The 21,916-nt window shown below is 39.1% G+C and overlaps 1 protein-coding gene across 3 annotated transcripts in view; it reads right to left on the bottom strand.

The window, feature by feature from the left end:
• Positions 1 to 5,199: 5,199 nt before the first annotated feature.
• THOP1 (thimet oligopeptidase 1) overlaps positions 5,200 to 21,916 on the bottom strand; it is a 62,170-nt gene continuing 45,453 nt past the window's right edge. For all 3 annotated transcript variants that reach the window (XM_089687427.1, XM_089687428.1, XM_089687429.1), the window contains exons 11-13: positions 17,127 to 17,255; positions 11,607 to 11,743; positions 5,200 to 5,738 (exon numbers count right to left, since the gene is read on the bottom strand). In XM_089687427.1, the coding sequence (XP_089543553.1) occupies positions 5,601 to 5,738; positions 11,607 to 11,743; positions 17,127 to 17,255 (404 nt within the window). In that variant the 3' untranslated portion in view covers positions 5,200 to 5,600. The remainder of the gene's footprint in view (positions 5,739 to 11,606; positions 11,744 to 17,126; positions 17,256 to 21,916) is intronic.

Below are 21,916 nucleotides of genomic sequence, written 5' to 3' on the forward strand. Positions count from 1 at the left end.
CTCATATTCAGCCAAATGCTTCAGAACTCATTGGACGCCGCTTCACAATGCAGATGGATAATGACCCAAAGCATACTGCAAAAGCAACCAAAGAGTTTTTTAAGGGAAGGAAGTGGAATGTTATGCAATGGCCAAGTCAATCACCTGACCTGAATCCGATTGAGCATGCATTTCACTTGCTGAAGACAAAACTGAAGGGAAAATGTCCCAAGAACAAGCAGGAACTGAAGACAGTTGCAGTAGAGGCCTGGCAGAGCATCACCAGGGATGAAACCCAGCGTCTGGTGATGTCTATGCGTTCCAGACTTCAGGCTGTAATTGACTGCAAAGGATTTGCAACCAAGTATTAAAAAGTGAAAGTTTGATTTATGATTATTATTCTGTCCCATTACTTTTGGTCTCTTAACAAGTGGGAGGCACATATGCAAACTGTTGTAATTCCTACACCGTTCACCTGATTTGGATGTAAATGCCCTCAAATTAAAGCTGACAGTCTGCAGTTAAAGCACATCTTGTTTGTTTCATTTTGAATCCATTGTGGTGGTGTATAGAGCCAAAAATGTTAGAATTGTGCCGATGTCCCAATATTTATGGACCTGACTGTATGCACCTTTAACGCAACTGTGTTTTTTTTTTTTTGTGACTTTCACTGCATGTTGCAATGTGTTACGATGCACATCACACTATTCCACACACCTAACACTGTTTTATAATAAAAAATATCGAGCAGGTCATATAGTAAAAAAGTCCTACTGCAAGTACAGAGATGCAAACACCACATATTTATGACATTAGGATTCTGTGCACATGCATTATCCACTTCAGCTCCGGAAGGTTTTACCCTCTTCCCTATTTAGCACTGCACTAGTTGAACCAGTTCCCGCCTCGCCAACAACAGAATGACAAACAGGCGGTACTTTCGTCGGTCCGGGTGTGCATCATATGACAATCTCCTGTATCACCACCACGCTGCAGCAAGATCTGTCACCACCTGTGTGCTGTCATGCCATCCATTGTATACAATTGCGTTACTAACTGTGATTGTTCAAAGTAATCACATGGTACACACTGGGCCAATCACAGCCCATCTTTGTAATATGATTAGCTGTGGCCAATCACAGCGAATCTCAACAAAAAACACTGAATCGATTTTATGCAGTTAAAATTTTTGCCTATAGCAGTGAAATTCATTGCTATAGGCAATAATATGTAAAAAAAAAAAAAATAAATACTGATCACCCCAAAGTAGCACAATGTTACTATGGTAACATTATATTACTCTGGTCACAGTGTTTTATAAAAAAAAAAAAATTATAAAAAGTTGCAAACAAAATGTACAGTATATCTATCTACACATTCCCCCCATCCCCCCACCCACACACACACACACACACACACACACAGTCACCAGTTAGTGTCCCTGATCAGCACCACACCAAATATATGATGAAGCTGTACAAAAAAAAAAAAAAAACGCATTTTGTCATTTCTTCATTTTCCAACATATTGTGGCAAAAAAATGACATCAAAAAACTTGACATGCCTCTTACTAAAAACCACAGACTGTTTACTTTCCAAAAAAGGGGTAATTAGGGGGATATCTGTACCGTCCTGACATTTTTGGGCCTCAAAAAATTAGATCAGTACATCAGGATTGATTGATTTTCAGATATATACCTATACAGATTAAAGACTATAGACTAAATAATATACACTGATTTGGTTTATTTTCACCAAAGACATGTAGCAGAATACATTTTGGCCTAAATTTATGAAGAATAATTATTTGCAAAATTGTATAACAGAAAAGTTTGTCTTTTTTTAGTTTATTTTACAAAAAATAAACACCAGTGGTGATTAAATACCACCAAAAGAAAGCTCCAGTTGTGTGAACAAAATGATACAAATTTAGTTTGGGTACAGTGTTGCATGACCACACAATTGTCATTCAACCTGTGAGCGCTGAAAGCTGAAAATTGGCATGGGCAGGAAGGAAGTAAAAATGACCGGTATTGAAGTGGTTAAAAATGGTAATTGTGCAGTCATGCAATGCTATACCCAAATGAAATTTATAGTTTCTTTCGCAAAAATAGACTGACAGACTCCCGCTGTGTACAATTTAGGCACCCTAAACCAGGAAGCAGGCAGCAATATGGGGGGGGTGGGTGGCCCGGAAGTGGTTATGGTGCATTGCAATGGTACAGTGTGAATGAACCTTACTGGTTTACCAACAGTTTTAGAAAATAATAAGTTTAAAATATGTAAAAAAAATTAAGATGCCCTGTGTTGGGCTTTAAAGTGTAAACCATAATTGAATGGAGTTTTATTTTTCCCCATTTTTTAATCTTTTGTTGCATCTCAGTGTAGTACATTTCATGCATCATTTTTGCAGTAAATCTAGTGATGGCTACAGGGCATTTTGCAGGGTTGGTTTTCTAATGGTGAGAAAACTGGAACATGTCTGTGTAATGTGTTAAAACACCCACCTGTAGTCTCCATCAAAAGCTCTTGTGATGGGGTGATAACACAGGAGAACAAATGACAGAGGGACAGGGACAGTTTTGTTACCCTAGAACAAGAACTGCCTTAACAAGGACCTACATGGCTGAATCATTAGGTAATATTTTGATGACAGCTACAAATTTAAAAATATTAAAGTTGACATTTGAAATTACGTTAACATAAAATAAAACTTGTATGAAATTTAAGTGATTGAGTTTACACATAATTAACCAGCTATTTGAATATTGGTTACATGTTCTATCGCAAAAGATAAATAAAAATCATCTAGCTATAATTATATCTTAAAAAAACTTCTACTTATAATAGCTATATTTACACTAACGGTCTATTGAGAGATGTCCATTAGGTATAAAAGGCATTTAGACTGTTGCCATTTTAAGGGTTACCATAGATAAAATTCTTAAATTACAGTATCAAATTTAGCAATTGTTTAAGACTGGAGAATGGTGTCTAAATTCTCTTTTGTCAGTTGGCAGAAGACAGAACTAGGATTTGATGAGCTAAAAAATCAAAGGCTGACTTTACATCATGCTACAGTAGCTGCCAATGTCCACTGGCCAGTCCAAAAATGTACCATGCCCTTTCAGAGATTAGATTCCTGTTAGAAGCTCCTAGTAACATTCCTATCTAAAACATGCAGGAATATACCAGTTCTAGGAATTCAAGTCTGCCTTGCTGAACAGAAAATAACCACAGTGTCGCTAGGATGACACGTGCCTTAGATCATTTCTTTATATAAACTCATGCAGAGAGTGCCAGGCAACTGCTCAAAGCTGTAAATACCCCTCATACATAGAGGCACTCAAGGAGTACAAATACACCTTGTTCTGCACTTCCAAAAAGGTCTCAACCTTGGATCTATAACATTTGATAAAACACGATGAAGGAGATGAAGAAGCATATGCCCATACTCATGAAGAATAGAAATCCTATTATACTGAATCTAAAAAACAGACCTTAAACAGTATGTAAATGCTAACAATGAACTTCTCATATTTGCTAAACACACCATTGAAAGCATATTATATTTGTTGCAAAAAAAGAAACAAAAAACTGTTGTGTTCTTGGCACACTGTCTGTGGTAAAGTGTCTTATTTAGCCCTACTGATATTTATTTTGGGACTACAAACAGTGCCTATCCTTTGGGAAACTACTCAATCCATCCGCTGTCTTTATCTTTATCAAAATTGGCCAGGGCTTCCACCACCCAGTCCAAATAAAAATGTTGTTGGTTCACAATAGGAAAGCACAGATCATGTATTTGTCTGTGCTTGCAAAGTCTATAAAATTAAAAAGTGAAAAAAGTGCCTGTGTTTTTAATGGTGCCTTGACATACACTTAAACCATGCACCAAATTGAAATGGTTACTCAAAACATATAGCTCAAGTATTCTTTGGATGATTGTATAGAAATGATTGTGTAATATTTTCTTTGATAGACTAGACAAATAAACAATCAAAGATCCTTTTGCCTGTGTAGGCTTTGTAGAATAGCTCACTTTAGTTGTATGCAAGTTTCATAAAGAACAGGTATGACCTTAAAGGAGACCTTGCATTAAAAGGCAAGATACACTCTGCAAATCAGGTCTCCTTCCTCATATCCTATTGTATGATGGCAGTAAAAAATAAAAAAATCCAGCAGATGGATGTGGAAAGAATAACACCTATGTTTAATTTGAACCTGTGCCCAGATCAAGCACATTAAAGTATTTATATATACTGAACAAGCAGTAATGGCAGTTAAAACAAGCTAGCATTCACCTCTGTATCAATACGCATTATGGAGAAATTAATTTTCACATTTCATAGTAAAAAGCATTGAAATCTTAGTTTTTTTTTCTATGAGAGCAGAATGTTGGCAGCCTGCCAATCCTCTAATGTAATCACACAGTAACTATTTTGAAGCTGTTCAAAGCAAGTGAAACCAGACTTTGTTGAGGGCCTGTTTTCATGGGGAAAAAAAATTAGCAAATAAAAAATATAGCATATACAACTGCAACGCAAGTCATATTGTAGTTGAATGTTATTAAAAATTACCCCTCTTTTTCAGTCTGCAGCACTGTCATTTTCTGTAAAATGCAATGCAATATGGCTACCTAGAGGCATTCTGTACACAGATGGTGTACAAAACGCCCCCTGAAAATTTAATTTCCTGCTTGTGTCCTTGGCAGATTTTCCCAGAAGTCTACACTAAGATGCAAGTCAGATTTTTTACATCCCCTGCAATATAAATGTCATTTTTGGCGAGATACTCCCAAAGGGAACTGACGTCTAGAGTGTGCAGTCCTTGCCAATATCCTCATTAGAGCCCTGCTGGTACAGCAGCTGATTGATAATTATAAAATCATTCACATTCGATTCATTCAGCACATGGACACAGACTAACTGCTATTTCTTCAGAATAACAAAATCTGCAACAAAGTTTAAGATCCCTGCAATGTACATAGATCACCCAGAGTGGAATTTTTTTTTGTCAGCAAAGTGGAGCTAGTCTTTAAAGCTTTGCTACTGCTTGATAGCAATATGCAAACAGTTTATTGACCATAGTCTAGCCAGAGGTAAACTTTAAGCCCATTACTTAGGCATGAATAAAACAGCTGACAAGGTTAAGACACCCCCAGACACCCAGCAACACTTAATATGAGCTTCTAATGACAAAAAAACACAAAGGAAAATGTTTGGGGATCAAATCTTTTATTTAGATAGGCACGTGTAATTTACACAGTGGTAATGGATTCATAGACCCGTACTGTGTTAGAGATGAAGAGTAGATGGATAATTAAAAACATATTTCATTTCATTTTGTTCCTTTGAGTCAAAAGTATACAAGTGTACAAAAATGGAAGTTCATTACAGAAGCACAATATTTCCAATTTTCAAAATGTATATTCACAATTTCTGCCACAATTTCTAAGTATATTAGGAATACCCATGTACAGCAATTGTTAGCTTGATGTGCAAAAAACAACCAATTAGAAGTCACTATTCAACTATCCTGAGAATTGGGATAGTTCAAATCTTGTTGAGTTTGGAAGGTTTTGATTGAATGCCCGTTTACTAGTAGGTAGAAGCCACTGATCACGACAGACTGGTCAGTCCTTTGCTCTCAAGGAATGCTTCCTGCTTCGGGTCACGGCCAAGGAAGTTGCGTAGCATTACAATGGCATCCAGAGATCCTCCAGGCTTCAGAATACAGTTTCTGTAATCTGCACCCACCTAAAATGGATGTTCAGAAAATACAATTAACAGGGTATGTGTAAAGGTGCTGCGTAAATTGATGACAAAATATAAGTACCTGTAATAAATACATTTTGTGTACATCATTTTGTGCTGATCCAGAATGGGATAATCAGTATATTTTAGTTAATTTTAGGGATATTTAGATGAGTGTTAAGCTGTAGGTTAAGGGTTAAGCATGGGTTAATTTGCTGGAGCAAATTGGATCATGCTTTACAGGTTGTCTTCCTCTGGATCAACTGTGGGTAGAATTCTGTATATGGAGTTTATTTATTCATTTTTTTCTATTGGTAGAATTTGATGTATTTGTCTTTTTTTTCAGCCTAACTATGCAATTATAAGTGCAGGAGGGGGTTAAAGATACTTCAGGAAATGGGTAAAGTGACCATTCAGGATCAAAAACGTGAAAAGAAGAGGAACTATACTCATCTTGCTTGATTAAACACTACTGCAAGTATCCACACTCCCAGGTGTGTAAAAACCTGATACTCCCACACAGTAGTTGCTTCTGCCAGCTAATATGACAGGATGTACGAGTAGATAGGAGGAACCATTGTATGAGGATAAGGGGAAACAAGTATTTGACCTATCCATCTGGTAGTTACTTACATTGTCTGTTATAAAAAGTAAGTGTAGTGCCTTTTTTTTTTTTATAAGCTGCAGGCTGTTTTTTTTTTTGTTCATGGTACTGGGAGTCTCACACAGAAAAAGACCAGCATGAGACTCTCTGTGAACAAAAGTACATCAAAATGTGTACTTAATATCTCTCTACAGTGTAGCAACATAATATGGTGCTACTGAGAGTGTTTCCAGACAAGTCTCTGATGGTGCAAGGTAACACTTTGCTTTATAACAAAATAAACAAAAATTTGCCACTACAGGATGCTAAACCCAGGACGATCGATCAATTTCGGATGATGAAATAATTTACGCAATATCTTTTTGCATCCTTCAGTTACTTCAGCATTAAAATCCCCATTGCCTGATTCAGGCAAGACAAATTTATGAGAAAAGTAAGCAGGGGATGCAACCATTCTACATCTATTGAAAACTGAAATATCAGTTTTGGGTGATCTTACCTTTTAAATTTAAAGAACAAAAAAAAACACACAGTACTGGAGAGTACTTCTAATGTGGATGGTAGTTTATGTCTCACAGCCTATTGTCACAGCATTTAAAGAGAAATATGGTCAAAGCTTGTTTGACCATACTTCTCATATGTGTCTTAGAGCTTCACTTACTTTTGCACTCCAGTGACACAAAATCTGCCAATAGAGGGCTAAATTCTGCTGTCGGCTGACATCACAGAGCTACTCTAGACTTCAGCGGGATTCCGACAATAAAGTCGACACCTGCCCACATTCCTAACTGGCAGCTGGCTGAGCCTCTGAGCACACCGTTGAGAGCCTAAGCCAGCCACTCCTACCCCTCCCCAGCCCGGCGCCCTGAGTGCTGAAAGAGCAGAGAGCTGGTGACTGACAGCCACTACTCTCTGCTCATTGAACACTGAGAAAGGAGTGATAAGCGGTCACATGATCTCTGAGTTCTTGGGCTTAGAGGCAGTGTGGGACAGCTGCAGGATCAGATTGATGCTGCAGCAGCAGGTAGGCAAGTATGTGTTTTTGTTATTTTCAATTCCCACACTTTTGCTTTCAAGAAAAAAGAGAACAGCCAGTTAAACTCTGCACTTCATAAAATGTGTCTGTCTTTGTAGGTCAACAGCTATACATACAGTATATTGCAATAAGTTTGGCAAACTTTACAGCAGATTGTTCATCTTTAAGTCTGATAGAACCAGGGCCAGAACCTTTAAAATACTCTGGGGAGTTGTGGTCAGACCAAATGATAAAGCCACAAAATAGAGGTGCAGCTCCCCCACTGCAAAGTGCAAAAATAACTAATACAAGGAACAGATGGAGACATTGAGATAGGCATCTCAAATGTTCAAAAACACAAGGAATTCTACCTGCACAAGATGGGATAGTCCCAACTAAGTTGGGTACTGTAAATAGTATAAATAAATACCCTTGAAGTGAGTCTGGGGTGGCACAGGAACCACTTATAAAAGGGAATTCAAATGCCAGGAGTCCGTCTGGAGTCCCAGAGGTGCTGGCCCATGATCTGATGCCCCTGAATGCAGGAATGTGTGGAAAAGTGGATTGGAGCAAGAGTAGTGTGGAAAGTCCCCTCTCAGGATAGATTCCCTTCAGTTGAGTGCTCTTTGTTCTGATGCACATCCTACCAGAAAGTTGGCAGAGCTCATAACAAACTAACGAAAGGCTCTTTCCTGTCTAGAGGAGGAACAAAGGTTTCTATGCAGGAAAAATGGCATTGGGGGTGGTAGGCATTACCATAAGTAATGTAGAAAGTTAGTAAAAATACAGCAGGGCACCAGATTAGAAAATAGTAAAATCAACACTGTAATGTGTACCACACTTGTAAACAACTAGAGTGGTCAATGCGGATGGTACACTTGACAGAAGACAAAGAGTCTGGATGGGCTGATGAGCAGCTGCAAGGCCCAGGCAAGGAATCGCTGTGAGATGGAGAAAGATGGCGGCGTCTACAGTCCTCACTCATACCATAAAATAAGGCATGGGAATTATGACAGGCAAAAGGGAGCGGGTCACAATGCGTTTGAGGCCCCACCTCCTTTTTAAAGCTGCTTTTTTTGTACTTGCCAATACCAATTACTGACACTGACAGCTGAATGAGTGATCAGTTGTTAAGGATGCAGAGAACCTGCTGCTTAACTATTTCAGCTCTCACAACTGTTCACCCCATACGGACCAGAGCAATTTTTACATTTCTGCTATGGACCGGTTTATTCAGCAATAAGTTTATCATTACTTAAGATAGCAACATAATACGTATAATTTTTTTTTTTTTATGGACAAACAAGGCTTTCTTTTCATGAATATTGTCTTGCAACAATTACTTTTTTTTCATACTTCTTAGACAATGAATGTAACAAAACTAAATTGAACACTCCCTTTTTTTGAGCAGTGTTCCTATAAAAATGGAAAGTGTTATTGCACATTTTATTATGTAATGTGTCCTGTTTAATAGGAAAATAAAATTATAACTTTGGTACAAAGCATTGAAAAGTTATTTACAAATGAAATAAATAATTTTTTTAAATCGTGCACTTTTTTAAATGTGAAACGCGTAAATGTATTAAAGGTGTAAAAATATTAATGAACAAAGCAAACAAAAGCAAACTTTTTTTCAATTATTAATAGTTTATAAAATAGAAATATAATAATAATAAAAAAAAAAAAAAAAAAAATCAGCAGGAAAATAAGAATTAAATGGTGGAGAATAAGGAGTTAATTAGGGCTGATCAGAGTAAATTAAGGGTTACTAAGGAGTTAAACAGAGAAACATTTAATAAAAAAAAAAAAAAAAAAAAAAAAAAAAAAAAAGCTTTTAATTGACTTCATCTGCAGATTGAAGTTCATTCCTTTGGTCAGTTTATGAATAAACAGAAAAATACAAAATTAAACAATGTTTCATTTTATCTTTTGGGTTTTCCTGTTTTTTTTTTTTTTAACTTGCGTACACTTCAGCTGTCAGCAGGGGGACCCCGCTGACATCAAAATGAGTTCATTGGTTGTTAAGGACGCGGTGGCCCCACTCCATAACAACCAGTATTTGCCGGCCTTTTTTTTAAATTACATTTCAACTGTCAGCAGGGCAATCCCACCAAAGCTGAAGGTATTGGTTTCAGGTATTGGAGCATTTGCACGGGTTTAGATTCTCGTGCAAATGCTTAGTATCAGCACCGATACCAGTATCGGTGCAACCCTACTGCCATCACACTGAAGTTCCAAGGAAGCGCATAGTGCTGAAAGGGTGATCTGATCCAAGAAACTCTCTGAATAAAAAGGTTTTTTCAAGGGAAAGCAAAGCCAAAAGGTTTTTGTAAAAGAATTGACAAGACTGAAACCTGTGCCTTAAAAAGTACTTAAGGCCAGGTCATGTCCAAATTTTAGGAAGGCCAGAAAGTAAGGCGCAGAGTAATATCTGGGGTTGATAGGTCTGTGTTCACACCAGGCAAATAAGGATTTCCAGGTACTATAGTAGAACTCTAGAAGTGGCTTTCCTTGCAATGTGGAAATGACAGACTCTCCGTCCCTCAAAAACTGGGCTTCAACAGCCATGCAGTTAAAGCCAGTGGTGGAGAAGCAGGATGGATCAGGGGGGCCTTGGACAGCGGATCTGACCTGTTTGAAAGAGGCCAAAAATCTTCTACTAGAAGTCTGAGTATGTCTGTGTACCAGGTTCCTCTGCTCCAGTTTGGTGCAATGAGAATCACTGGTGTCTTCTTCTGCTCAATTTTGAGAGAGCAGTCAAAGCTGAATTCACACTGGAGAAAAGGCACAAATTAGCCCGAATGGAGTCCTGGGAAATATAAGAACACCCAATGTCAGTGCTGGAGGGGCCTGTTCTGGTCACAAATATAGGTAACTTGTTAAACCAGGTGGCCAGGATGTATACATGTTGATTTCCCCATCTCTGACATACAGGTTGAAGGTGTCGGGATGAAGAGACTATTCCCCTTGGTTCAGGCAGTGACAACTGAAATAATCTGCTATGTAATTGTCCACTCCCGGTATGTGAGCAGCAGAGATTGCTGGACTGCATTTCTCTATTCATGAGATGATTAGGCATCTTCAAGGCTGCATGACTCGTGGTACTCCCCATAGGCAACAACTGTGGCGTTGTCTGACCGAACCCTGATTGGGTGTCCAGGAAGAGGAGAGGTCCAGTGGTGCAGAGCCACAAGCTCTGACACTTGCAATATCAACCTCTGCCTTATATGCCCCTTCCAACCAATGACACCACAAAGCTTCTAATTTCCTCCCTGGTTGTCTCTCACCTCGACTACTGCAACTCCCTCCTCATTGGCTTACATTTACATAGGCTATCCCCCCTTCAATCCATCATGAATGCTGCTACCAGACTCATTCACCTTACCAACCATTCAGTGTTTGCTACTCCTCTCTGCCAATCCCTCCACTGGCTTCCTCTCACCCAATAAATTCAATTCAAAATAATAACTTACAAAGCCATCCACACCTCGGCCCCTAGTTACATCATTAACCTAGTTCCAAAATACCAACCAAATTGTTCTCTTCATTCCTCCCAAGACCTCCTGCTCTGTAGTTCCCTTGTCAACTCCTCTCATGCGCTCCTCCATGACTTCTCCCGAGCCTCTCCCATCCTATAGGACTCCCTAGGCCAATCTGTTCAACTATCTCCTACTCGATCCACTTTTAGGTGATCCCTGAAAACCCTTCTCTTTGGAGAACCCTATCTTGCCCCCAACTAACTGTACGTTTATTTTCTCCGTAAGGCAATCCCCTACAGTTATTAGTTTTTGAATCATTTGACACTTCCCCCCCCTTACAGTGTAAGCTCTAACAAGCAGGGCCTTCTGATTGAATGGTATTGTTCCTGTACTGTCTGCCTGCATGTTGTATAGCATTGCACAAACTTTTGGAGCTATGTAAAAACTGTCCAATAATAAGAATATAAAGAAAACCGGATACTTTTTCATACAAGTTCATGGTACAGCAGGCAGATGTCAGGAATATAAAATGTTGGGTTTACATATTCTTTAAATATTGGTTATAGCTCTTGTGCAAGTTAAAAATCTTATAGTTAACATTATACAGCTTTATCATGTTTTCTGTTCAACACAAGGGAAAGTTTCTGTAGTAGCATACCTTTCACCTCACTGCAAACCACATCTTAATGTCATAGAACATCTATGATTCTGTTGTTGCACTGCAAGAATGAACACACATATGGAAAGAGACATGTTAAGTAATAAAAAACTACCTTCTGGCTCATGATTCCTTCATGTTTAAACCGTGTGTAGAACATATCCATAGAATACACCTCACTCCATAAGTAGCCGTAATACTGAGCATCATATCCTCCAGCCAAATGTCCAAAAGTTGCAGGCATATTTGTCCCTATTTTTAAAAAAATACATTACAGATGATACCATACATAAAAGCTAAAATGTATCCATCTAGCATCTAATTTTACACACATATGGGCAAAGTGGAGTTCAAATGATGATCTACAGCATGTGTGCAATGCTAATAAACATTTTTCCTTTACTGAACAAGATGCACATTTTGGACCTATGCCAAGTACTTTTTCATGTAGACAACATGCATTAAAGACCAATATATAGAATAATAATATTTAAAAATATATAATAAATAAATGGTTATCAACATTTTTTACAAATAAATATCTGAAAAGTGTGGCATGCATTTGTATTCAGCCCCCCCCCCCCCCCCCCCGAGTCTATACTTTGTAGTACCACTTTTCGCTGCAATTACAGCTGCAAGTTTTTTTGGGTATGTCTCTACCAGCTTTGCACATCTAGAGAGAGAGAGTGAAATTTTTGCCCATTCCTCTTTGCAAAAAGTCTTGCCACAGATTCTCAATTTGATTTAGGTCTGGACTTTGACTGGGTCATTCTAACTTATGAATATGCTTTGATCTAAGCCATTCCATTGTAGGTCTGGCTGTCCTGCTGGAAGGTGAAGCTCCACCCCAGTCTCAAGTCTTTGCAGACTCTAACAGGTTTTCTTCTAAGATTGCCCTGTATTTGGCTCCATTCATCTTCCCATCAACTCTGACCAGCTTCCCTATCCCTGCTGAAGAAAAGCATCATCATTATGATGCCACCACCATGTTCCACGGTGGGGATGGTGTGTTCAGGGTGATATGCAGAGTTAGTTTTCCGCCACACATTGCGTTTTGCTTTTAGGCCAATAAGTTAAATTTTGGTCACATCTGACCAGAGCACCATCTTCAACATGTTTGCGGAGTCCCCAACATGGCTACTTGCAAACTGAAAATGGACTTCTTAAGGCGTTCTTTCAACAATGACTTTCTTCTTGCCACTCTTCCATGAAGGCCAGATTTGTGGAGTGTACGACTAACCATTGTCCTGTGGACAGATTCCCCACCTGAGCTGTGGACCTCTGCAGCTCCTCCAGAGTTACCATTGGCTTCTTGGCTGCTTCCTTGATTAATGCTTTCCTTGTCCGGCCTCTCAGTTTAGGTGAACGGCCATGTCTTGGTAGGTTTGCAATTGTGCCACACTCTTTCCATTTTTTGGATGATGGATTGAACAGTGAGATGTTCAAAGCTTGGGATAATTTTCTTTATAACCTAACCCTGTTTTAAATTTCTCCACAATGTTATCCCTGACCTGTCTTCATGATGATGTTTGTTCACTAATGTTCTTTAATAAACCTCTGAGGGCTTCACAGAACAGCTGTATTTTTACTGAGATTAAATTACACACAGGTACACTCTATTTAATAATTAGGTGACTTCTGAAGGCAATTGGTTCCACTAGATTTAAGTTAGGGGTATCAGAGTAAAGGGAACTGAATACAAATGCACGCTATACTTTTCTGATAATTATTTGTAAAAAATTTTGAAAACCATTTATCATTTTCCTTCCACTTCCAGGTGCCACTTTGAGTTGGTCTATCTCATAAAATCCCAATAAAATACATTTATGTTTTTGGTTGTAAACATGACAAACTGTGGAAAATTTCAAGGGGTACGCATACTTTTTAAACGCACCATACTTAAGAGGAACTCAGTGTACAATTACTGTAGCTCTAGGCACCCAGGAACAGGTTTGCATATACAGTAGATATAATACAAAAAATCAATTGTATTGAGAATGGTCCCTCCTCTACCTCAGCTGTCTAAAGGCGTTTTTTTTTCCCCCCAGCAAAGCAGTTAAAGGAGAGTCAAACCGCTGCTGCAAAAAAAAATAGATTTTAGATTTAATGTGCTAGTATGCACAGCATATTAGCACATTATGACGCCTTGGGAGTGACCTCCTCCAGTGCTCCTGTCCATAACGGGCTTTTCCATCTTTGCCTGGTCTGAATTCCAGGTTCAAACTTTTTAGCTGCTTGACTGGCTGGGATGATGTCACATCGTCTAGGTGCAGAGCACGTGCCATAAATGTAAGCCGAGCTGTGCATGCGCGGATCAGTGTGTAATCAGAAAAAAACACTACCAGCCATTTTTAATTATTTAAGTTTAATTCTACTTTAAGAGCTTGTTCACACGAGAACACTGTGTGGAAAACCCACATTCCATGCGAGTTTTCCATGCCATGTTCTACATGCTCTGGGTGTGTGATCTGCATTTGGGTGTTATTGGGAAAACATTAACACCCACAGCAGATTGCAAACAGTGTGTTTGCTTGCATCGGATCACATGGTACAGCAGTGCCATGTAGTTTGGTGCAGTGAGTTTCATGAAAAGTAGTACATGCACTTCTTTTGGTACGATCTAGTGCAATTTCACATGGCACTTAATCACACAGCAATGTAGACCTAAGGGAGGGTTCACACTACCCACAGAGAAAAAAAACAGAGAAAAAAAAAAAAGTTCTTATTTTCTCTGCAGGTAGTGATCACAGCTGGGGGACAACCCAAGGTACTGTAAGCTGTAAGGTCACAGAGATGGGTGCAGAGTGGTGCATTGCAGTATGGAAAAGCAAACAGGACACACTGAAAACCATTGTTTTCTGTTTCCCCTTGCAAAGGGTTGCATTTTTTTTTCGTATCAGAAAAACACTAGTGCAGAAAACAATTTCTGCACTAATGTGAACCGACCCTAAACCTGGTAAATATGTGAAAATAATCTCCACCTACTTAGTTTGAAAACTAAATATGAAACATTAAATAACCAATATTTTTATATTTACTTGAATAAAGATATTTATGTACTTCTTAGTATCACTACTAAACATTTGCACTCTTAGAGGCACAAGATTAGAGTAAAATCACAACTCCTGATCTTCATACATGTTCAAGATGAGTGACTTAACATACTAAACAAATGGCGCATTGGCCGGGCAACTAGCATTTACAGGAGGTCAGCAATGGCAACCTCCATATTTTTCTGATCCCAAAATTCTTTTGAGGTAAAGAGGACTTCAAAACAAAATATCTATAAGATGGAAGTTAATATATGTACCCCCGGCATGGCAACATCCCAGCATATGTCTAGAACAGAGTATACAGTTGCTTCCAGTCAAATTGGGTGGTCCTGTTCTATCTCCAGTGAAAATGGGTCTCTTTATGTGTCAGCCACCAGGAGAATAAATTTGTAATGTCACAATCGAACAACAGTAATAAAAAATATATATAATTTTATTGGTTCATTATTAAAAAACGAAGTTACACTGCACATTTTAAAACCAAATGATCTTTGAAGATGAGCATGTGGTTACATTCAAATAGCAGTAAGATGCACAATAAGCGTATAGGAGCGACGTGTTTCACTGCACTTGCTTCCTCAGGATCCACGCTTTAGATGAACCACTAGTATCGACTGCAGGTATATCAAAAGGTTGGACTTTAGTAAGCAGTGCTTAGTTCTATAAAGCAAGGGTCATAAGCCCACCTTGGGATGTTCCTAATGATGATTAGAGAGATAATAATGTGTACTCCTAATGTCTTTAGAAGTCTGGAAAAAATACATATGGCTCATCAACAGCTACAAGCTCAAATGGCCAAACCCAGCTTCCACCATACAGCTGAATATACCGTGCTTTCCACTTGCTAGCTAATCACAAAAGGACTGGCCAGTGTTGAAAATACCTTTTATTAAAGCTTAAAAGGGGAATAAACTACTAATTTTACAGCCTCTGCATGATCTCCTTTGGTTTACCAAAAATATACAATAGAAGGACACACCTATCTAGCCAATTAATCCATCTATATCCAATCTGGCAGGCCCTTGCACTACATAGTTGATAGTAGACCTAAATGTGATTGTACATTCAGACTGCACAGTGTATGGTGAGCTTAGGAGCAGCCAAAGTAAAAAAATGAAAAATGAGGGACATAACTGACATAGCAGACATTTGGGCATCTTGTCCTTTTGCTGATGCATCTTCCTTGAGGTGAAATCCTCCTCCGTTCATGTCCCCCTAAGCCCCACAATCTTCCAGTGCAGCGGAAGTTAGTAAAACTAAGGGGCTGCCACAGGCTCTAATCAAAAAAGCCCAAATGTGCCTGCTCTTTCCACCCAACTGCACCATTTATGGAAGCCATTACTACCGCATCTATGAATGGAAGGAGCAGACTTTTCAATCACCTGCCTCTATTCAAAGATTTTGTTTCATTCATAGAAGCTGTAGAAATGTTTTTTATCAATAGCAGAGATGTGTGGAAAGGGCAGGCAAAATCAGGCTCTTTTGCTGAGACAGCTCCTTACTTCTATTTCTCCCAGCACCAGAAAATTATCGTGGTGGGGGTGGTAGGGCTTGGGGCATAAACTGAAGAAGATTTCACCTAAAAGATAAGGCTTCAGCACAAGGGATACAACCTACTGACTATAAGTTTTGTCCCTTGTGCTGCATTTTCTGTTTTTTGTATTGCAGTTAGGCTTTAATGTTTAGATGATCAATAAAACTTCACCAATGAACGGTTAAATTCTGTGCTCTTGAAGGATGAACCATACATGTGAAAAACAAAAAATGAATGGTCACCTGAGAGAGAAACACTCAGTGTATGCAATGACTACAGTGTTACTACCATACTGAAATGGCTCTTAACCAAAACCTGTTATGAAATGTCAACTTTTTAACTGTCTAGCTGTGAGAAAGGGTAACTAAAAGGGCCAAAATACATTTCTGGGAGTTAAATTCTGCTCCATCTAGCGCTGGTTATGTGACCAAAGGCCTATGCATATGGCCAAGGACTTTATGCTTAAAAAAGTATCAAAATTCAGATAGATTATTCCTTCAACACATCGTACTGTAGATCATGTAAACAAATATCTAGGCCAGGGAATTCAAAAATTTCTAAACAAAGGGCCAGTTTACTATCCTACAGACTTTAGAAGAGCCGGACTGTGGGCAGTGGGAGTTAACAATGCCCTATCTTTAGTATTAGGTGAAGCAATAGTGCCCCATCTTGTTGTCCACGGAAGGAACAGTTACCCCATCATTGGTATCAGTTGGAGACATACTGCTCCAACATTGGTGTCAGTGGGAGGAATAGTGCTCCATCACTGGTTTCAGTAGGAGGAATAGTGCCTCAACATTGGTGTCAGTGGGAGGAAAAAGTGCCCGATCGTTGGTGTTGGTGGAAGGACTTGTGCCCCAAGGGCCAGATAAAAGCAAGTAAAGAGCCGCAATTTGGAGACCACATATTATGCTATTATGTGGGCAGGGCTGGAGGGAGATTGGAGCACCACTTTCTCTGGGAAATGTAGGCAACTCATTGCTACCAATATCATTTATCCATTTATTCCAGCAACATTTGAGTATAGGTTTGCTATAATGCCACTTACCTGGTGTTGCTGGCACTCCAAGAATGTCATTGCACAGTTTACTATACTCATCTACTGGATCCACATTCTTCTGTGTGTGTAAGACTTGGTCTATCTTGGCCAGAACTATCTGGCGAAGATTCAGCAGACCTGTAAAAACACATTTAAAATGTATATCAGTAGTATATCCTTACCAAATCACACTACAATTTACCTTTCTTTAAAGTGTTACTAAACCCAGGACCCTGCATTCACTATATCTGGTCTCCCACAGTACACACAACATGGAAATGCAATTATTTTAATAAATCTAACTGCTGATGAGAAAAGGTATTTAGCAGTTTATATCAGTGACTTCTATCAGTGTTCAGCAGAGCACTGGTTAAAGCTTGTAGGAGGGCAAAAGGAGGGAGAGCGTGCTGTGAGCGCTCTCCACTAGCAGCCACCTGCACCTCAACAAGTGCCCTGCGATGCGGTCAGAGAAGCCCGCAGAGACCTACCTGTGAGAAGGGGGGGGTCTCGGCGGAGGAATGGGAGCTGGAGAGCAGAGGTTGCGAGGCGGGCTGGCTAGAGAGGAGGACAGAGCATTTGATGTCCGCTGCAGCGGGACGGCGGTGGTTTCCGTCCGGAGCAGAGGGTTGCCTGGAGACTGGAGGAAGCGGAGGCAGCCACGTGACCTCCCGCAGGGAAGCACTGGAGGGTGGAGAAGTCGGCCGGCGTTCCCAGACAAAGGGAAATGCCGGTTCTCCCCCTGATTACACGGGCCTGTACTACCACGGACTGGAACCAGTGGGGTGAATCTCCCCCGAAGTAAAAAGGAAAAAGAGCAGTATAAGCGGAGGGGCTGTTTTCAGCTTGCAGAAGGAAGAGCCTGAAGCCACCTCACTTAAAGAGAGAAGACGGCAGGAGGGTGAGTGAGGCAAGGCATAATGTACTGCATGAAATGAACTGACGTGTAAGGTGAAAGTAATGGGGGAGATCGCCCAGGGGTTCTAGAAGAAAAAGAGGACAAAGCAATATAGTACAGGTCCCCAGAAGAGATAGAATTTAAAGTGATAATACGGGACAGTAAAATAATTAATCCCCCCAAGAGCCTGGATAAGTGAACTAAATCTTTGACTGCATGAAAAATAAAGTGGCCAAAGGAGGTGGACCCAAGAGTTCCCAAACAGGTACAATTAAAAAATATATACACTCACAGGGGAATCTGACCCCAGAAAGACAACAAGTACTAAGTAAAAGGAGTGTGTTGGAAATCAGTATGGAAGAAAGTCCTAGACTATCCCTGGAAATGGCCAATAGTAGTCAAAGAAGGAGAGAAAGAGTGGAGGCGGTAGAACAAGAAAAGGAACTACAAATGCCAAACAAAAAGAGAAATAGCAGAAATGTTTCAAAGCCTTGAAAAATCAATAAAACAAGAGATGGCGATAATACAGAAAGATCTGGGGCAAATGATAGCAAGGGTGGAAGAAACAAAGGGAAAAGAGGAAAAACAGGCCCAAACTATTTTGAAACTAGAAAAGCGGATGATAGAAATGAGAAAAGAACAAAGAAAGCTGCTATATAAGATAGAGGATCAAGAAAATAGGGATAGGAGATGTAATCTAAGGATAAGAGGAGTACCAGAGATTTCACACGGTGAAGACCTAATGGAAATAATATGTAAAATCCTGAATACTATAATGGACAGATCGATATCAAGAGATGCTTAAATTGGACAGTGTGTACAGAATAGGAAAGCTCCAACAAGAAGGCGGTAAAGAAAAATCAAGAGATTTAATTGTGCAATTCCATAATCTTGGGGATAAAGAAGAGATATGGAAGAAAATAAAAGGAAGAGCATCGATTAAGTATGGAGAAATAAATATTCAAATTTTTTCAGACCTAGGGGTAGAGACACTGACAAGCAGGAGATCTCTGAAACCATTATTAGAGCAAATGAAGAAGCAAAATGTGCAATATAGATGGGGCTTCCTGGCGTGTTTGATCGGATGGAAAAAACGGACGGACAGCAAGACTAAGACTTCCTGAAGATATGAGAGACTTTTGTGAGAGACTTGAATTGGAGAAAAATGGTGATACCTGGGTGCGAAGAGGAGGAAGGAGAGATAGGGGCTACGGGAAAAGAAAATTGGCAAGTAGCTGGAAGGAGGAATAGGGAATAGAGACGGGAGAGTGGTTTTTTTTTGTTTTTTCCCTCTCCTCTTCTTTCTTTAGCTCCAGTCCTTCCATATAGAAGGATCATCGAAGACGCATTAGATATAGTGAGTCACAGGGCACGGAGGAGGATAGGTGGCTAGCAAACCATCCATGGTCGGAGCACCACGTTAAACTTGAATCAAGGGTGGTATAGGGACCACGAATAATTCGCAGGCAAAAAGGTAGTCTAAGGGATGGGGAGGGTGGTGGGAGGAGAGGGAAGGGGAAGCTTTAAAGGGATAAGGGCGATACTCAGCAAAAAAAGGAGATAAAAGAATTAGGGAGAATCCTGAGGAAAGAAAGAATGGAAAATATATATACAGTTGCAAGAAAAAGTATGTGAACCCCTTGGGATTACGTGGAGTTTTGCATGAATTGGGCATAAAATGTGCTCTGAAAGTCATCTAAGTCACAACAATAGAAGAACACAGTCTGCTGAACATAAAACTACACAAACATTAGGAAATAAGGAAAAATACAGATATCAAGGAAATTAGGATAGGACAGAGTATAAAGTTGCGGCGTATGCTGACCACATGCTCTTCTATGTAGGTAACCTAAGGATAACATTACCCAATTTAATGAAAACATTGAAGGAATATGGGGAGTTGTCTAACTTGAAAATTAACCCAACTAAAACTGAAATATTGAATATAAATCTTCCAAGAAGAGAGAGAAAGGCCTTGCAAAGGGAATTTTCTTTCTCTTGGAAAGGAAAAAAAACTAAAATATTTAGGAATAAATTTGGCTGTCTCCTTGAAGAATCTATACAAAAGTAAATTATATTCCATTATTAAACTAAATTAAAGATGAAATGAGAAAATTTGGGATAGGTGGTATATCGTGAATAGGACAAATAAATTTAATTAAAATGGTAATCGTCCCAAAAATGTTATATAAATTCCAGATGATCCCAATAAAGCTGCCATTAGGATAATGAAAAAAATTATGCTAAAGTTCATATGGAGAAATAAAAAACTTAGAATGAGTTATGAAGTTCTAACTAGAGACAAAGAAAATGGGGGTTTAGGTGTACCTGATTTTAGAAGATATTATAATGCAGTATTGATAGCACAAATTTTTGATTGGACACAACTCACAGGGGAAAAGTTGGATAAATATAGAAAACACTCTAAGTAAAACACATTTGGATAGGATAATATGGTTGCCACCTCACTTTCGTGGAGTGATAGAAAGTACAAGTGTATTTACAAGAATTGTTTTGAGAGCTTGGGACACAATGCACGGACAGATGGGATGGGAATTTAACTCTATGTTGATGCCTATTATAAACACAGTTTTTTTTTTCACTGGGGAATGAAAAGATTGCAGGGAGATGGATAAGGAAGGGAGATGCCCAATTAAAAGACCTAATGAAAGGCAAGGAAATTTGCCCCTTAGTAGAATTGAAGAAGAAGAGGGAGTTGTTCATTAAAGTAGATGAATGGCGGTATCTACAAATAAAACATTTCATAGAAAAACTTCCTAGGCCCCTAAGGAAGAAAGAACAATGGAACCCATTTGAAAATTTGTTTAGTACACGGGGAGATGGGAAACATGGAACTTCGAAAATATATAACATTCTTACTAAGCTAACAACAAAAACGTTACCAGCATATATGGAGAGATGGGAGAGGGAATTAGGAATAAAAATAGAGGATAAACAAAAAAAGATTTACAAGTTAACACACGGCAATGTGAGCATGAGAGAGGTAGAGATGAACTATAAATGTTTGGCGAGGTGGTATATGACACCAAATATAGTACACAAACAAAAAATAGGGATAAATCACCTTTATGTTGGAGGGGTTATGGGGAACAGAGCACAGTAGGTCACATTTGGTGGGAATGTCACAAAATTCAAAAATATTGGGAAGAAGTACTTCACTTGACACAAGAAATAACTGGGATAAAAATATTAAAGGAGCCAAGGGTGTGTCTCTTACATGGAACAGAGTTAACGGTTGAAAGGTATAAAAATTCTGGGTTACTGCACTATATTAATGCAGCAAAGGGTTTGATTACTAAATTCTGGATGGAACAGGGAGCACCAAGAATATCGGACTGGATTAAAAAAAAAGGTAGACCAGATATATATGATGGAAGAACTATACCATACAGGAGAGGATAAAGTGGAGTGTTTTTGTGAGAAATGGAAAAAGTGGGAGGAGTTTAAGGTTAAATTAATTGAAATTGTATAGGAAAGAAAAATTACATGAATACCCTAGGACTCCAAAAGAGAGAGAAAAGATGCTGAGAGGTGGGGGGGGGGGGGAGGGGAAGGCAAGGTGTGGGATAGGGAGGGGGAAGGGGTAGTTTGTATGTGGGGTGAAAATAATGGAATAAGTTATGTTGAAATTTTAACTGATGGAAGAGATAAAATGTAAAACTTAATAAAATATTAATGGAAAAAAAAAAGCTTGTAGGAGGAGTTTTCATGGTCCCCCGATTGTCCTATGAGGCTGCGTAACCCCTGACTCTATGTCCGGACCACGCTAATTGGCCCTCTACTGACCACATGTACACTCCCAAGAAAAAAAAAAAAAAAAAACAACTGTCTAGCAATACACACCAAACAGATGGATTGGGGACAGTAGAAGGGGAGGATCAGA

The sequence above is a fragment of the Staurois parvus genome, unplaced genomic scaffold, assembly GCF_062004578.1.
Source record: "Staurois parvus isolate SC_StPar_1 unplaced genomic scaffold, SC_StPar_1.0 ptg000425l, whole genome shotgun sequence".
In the NCBI taxonomy this organism is placed as follows: Eukaryota; Metazoa; Chordata; class Amphibia; order Anura; family Ranidae; genus Staurois; species Staurois parvus.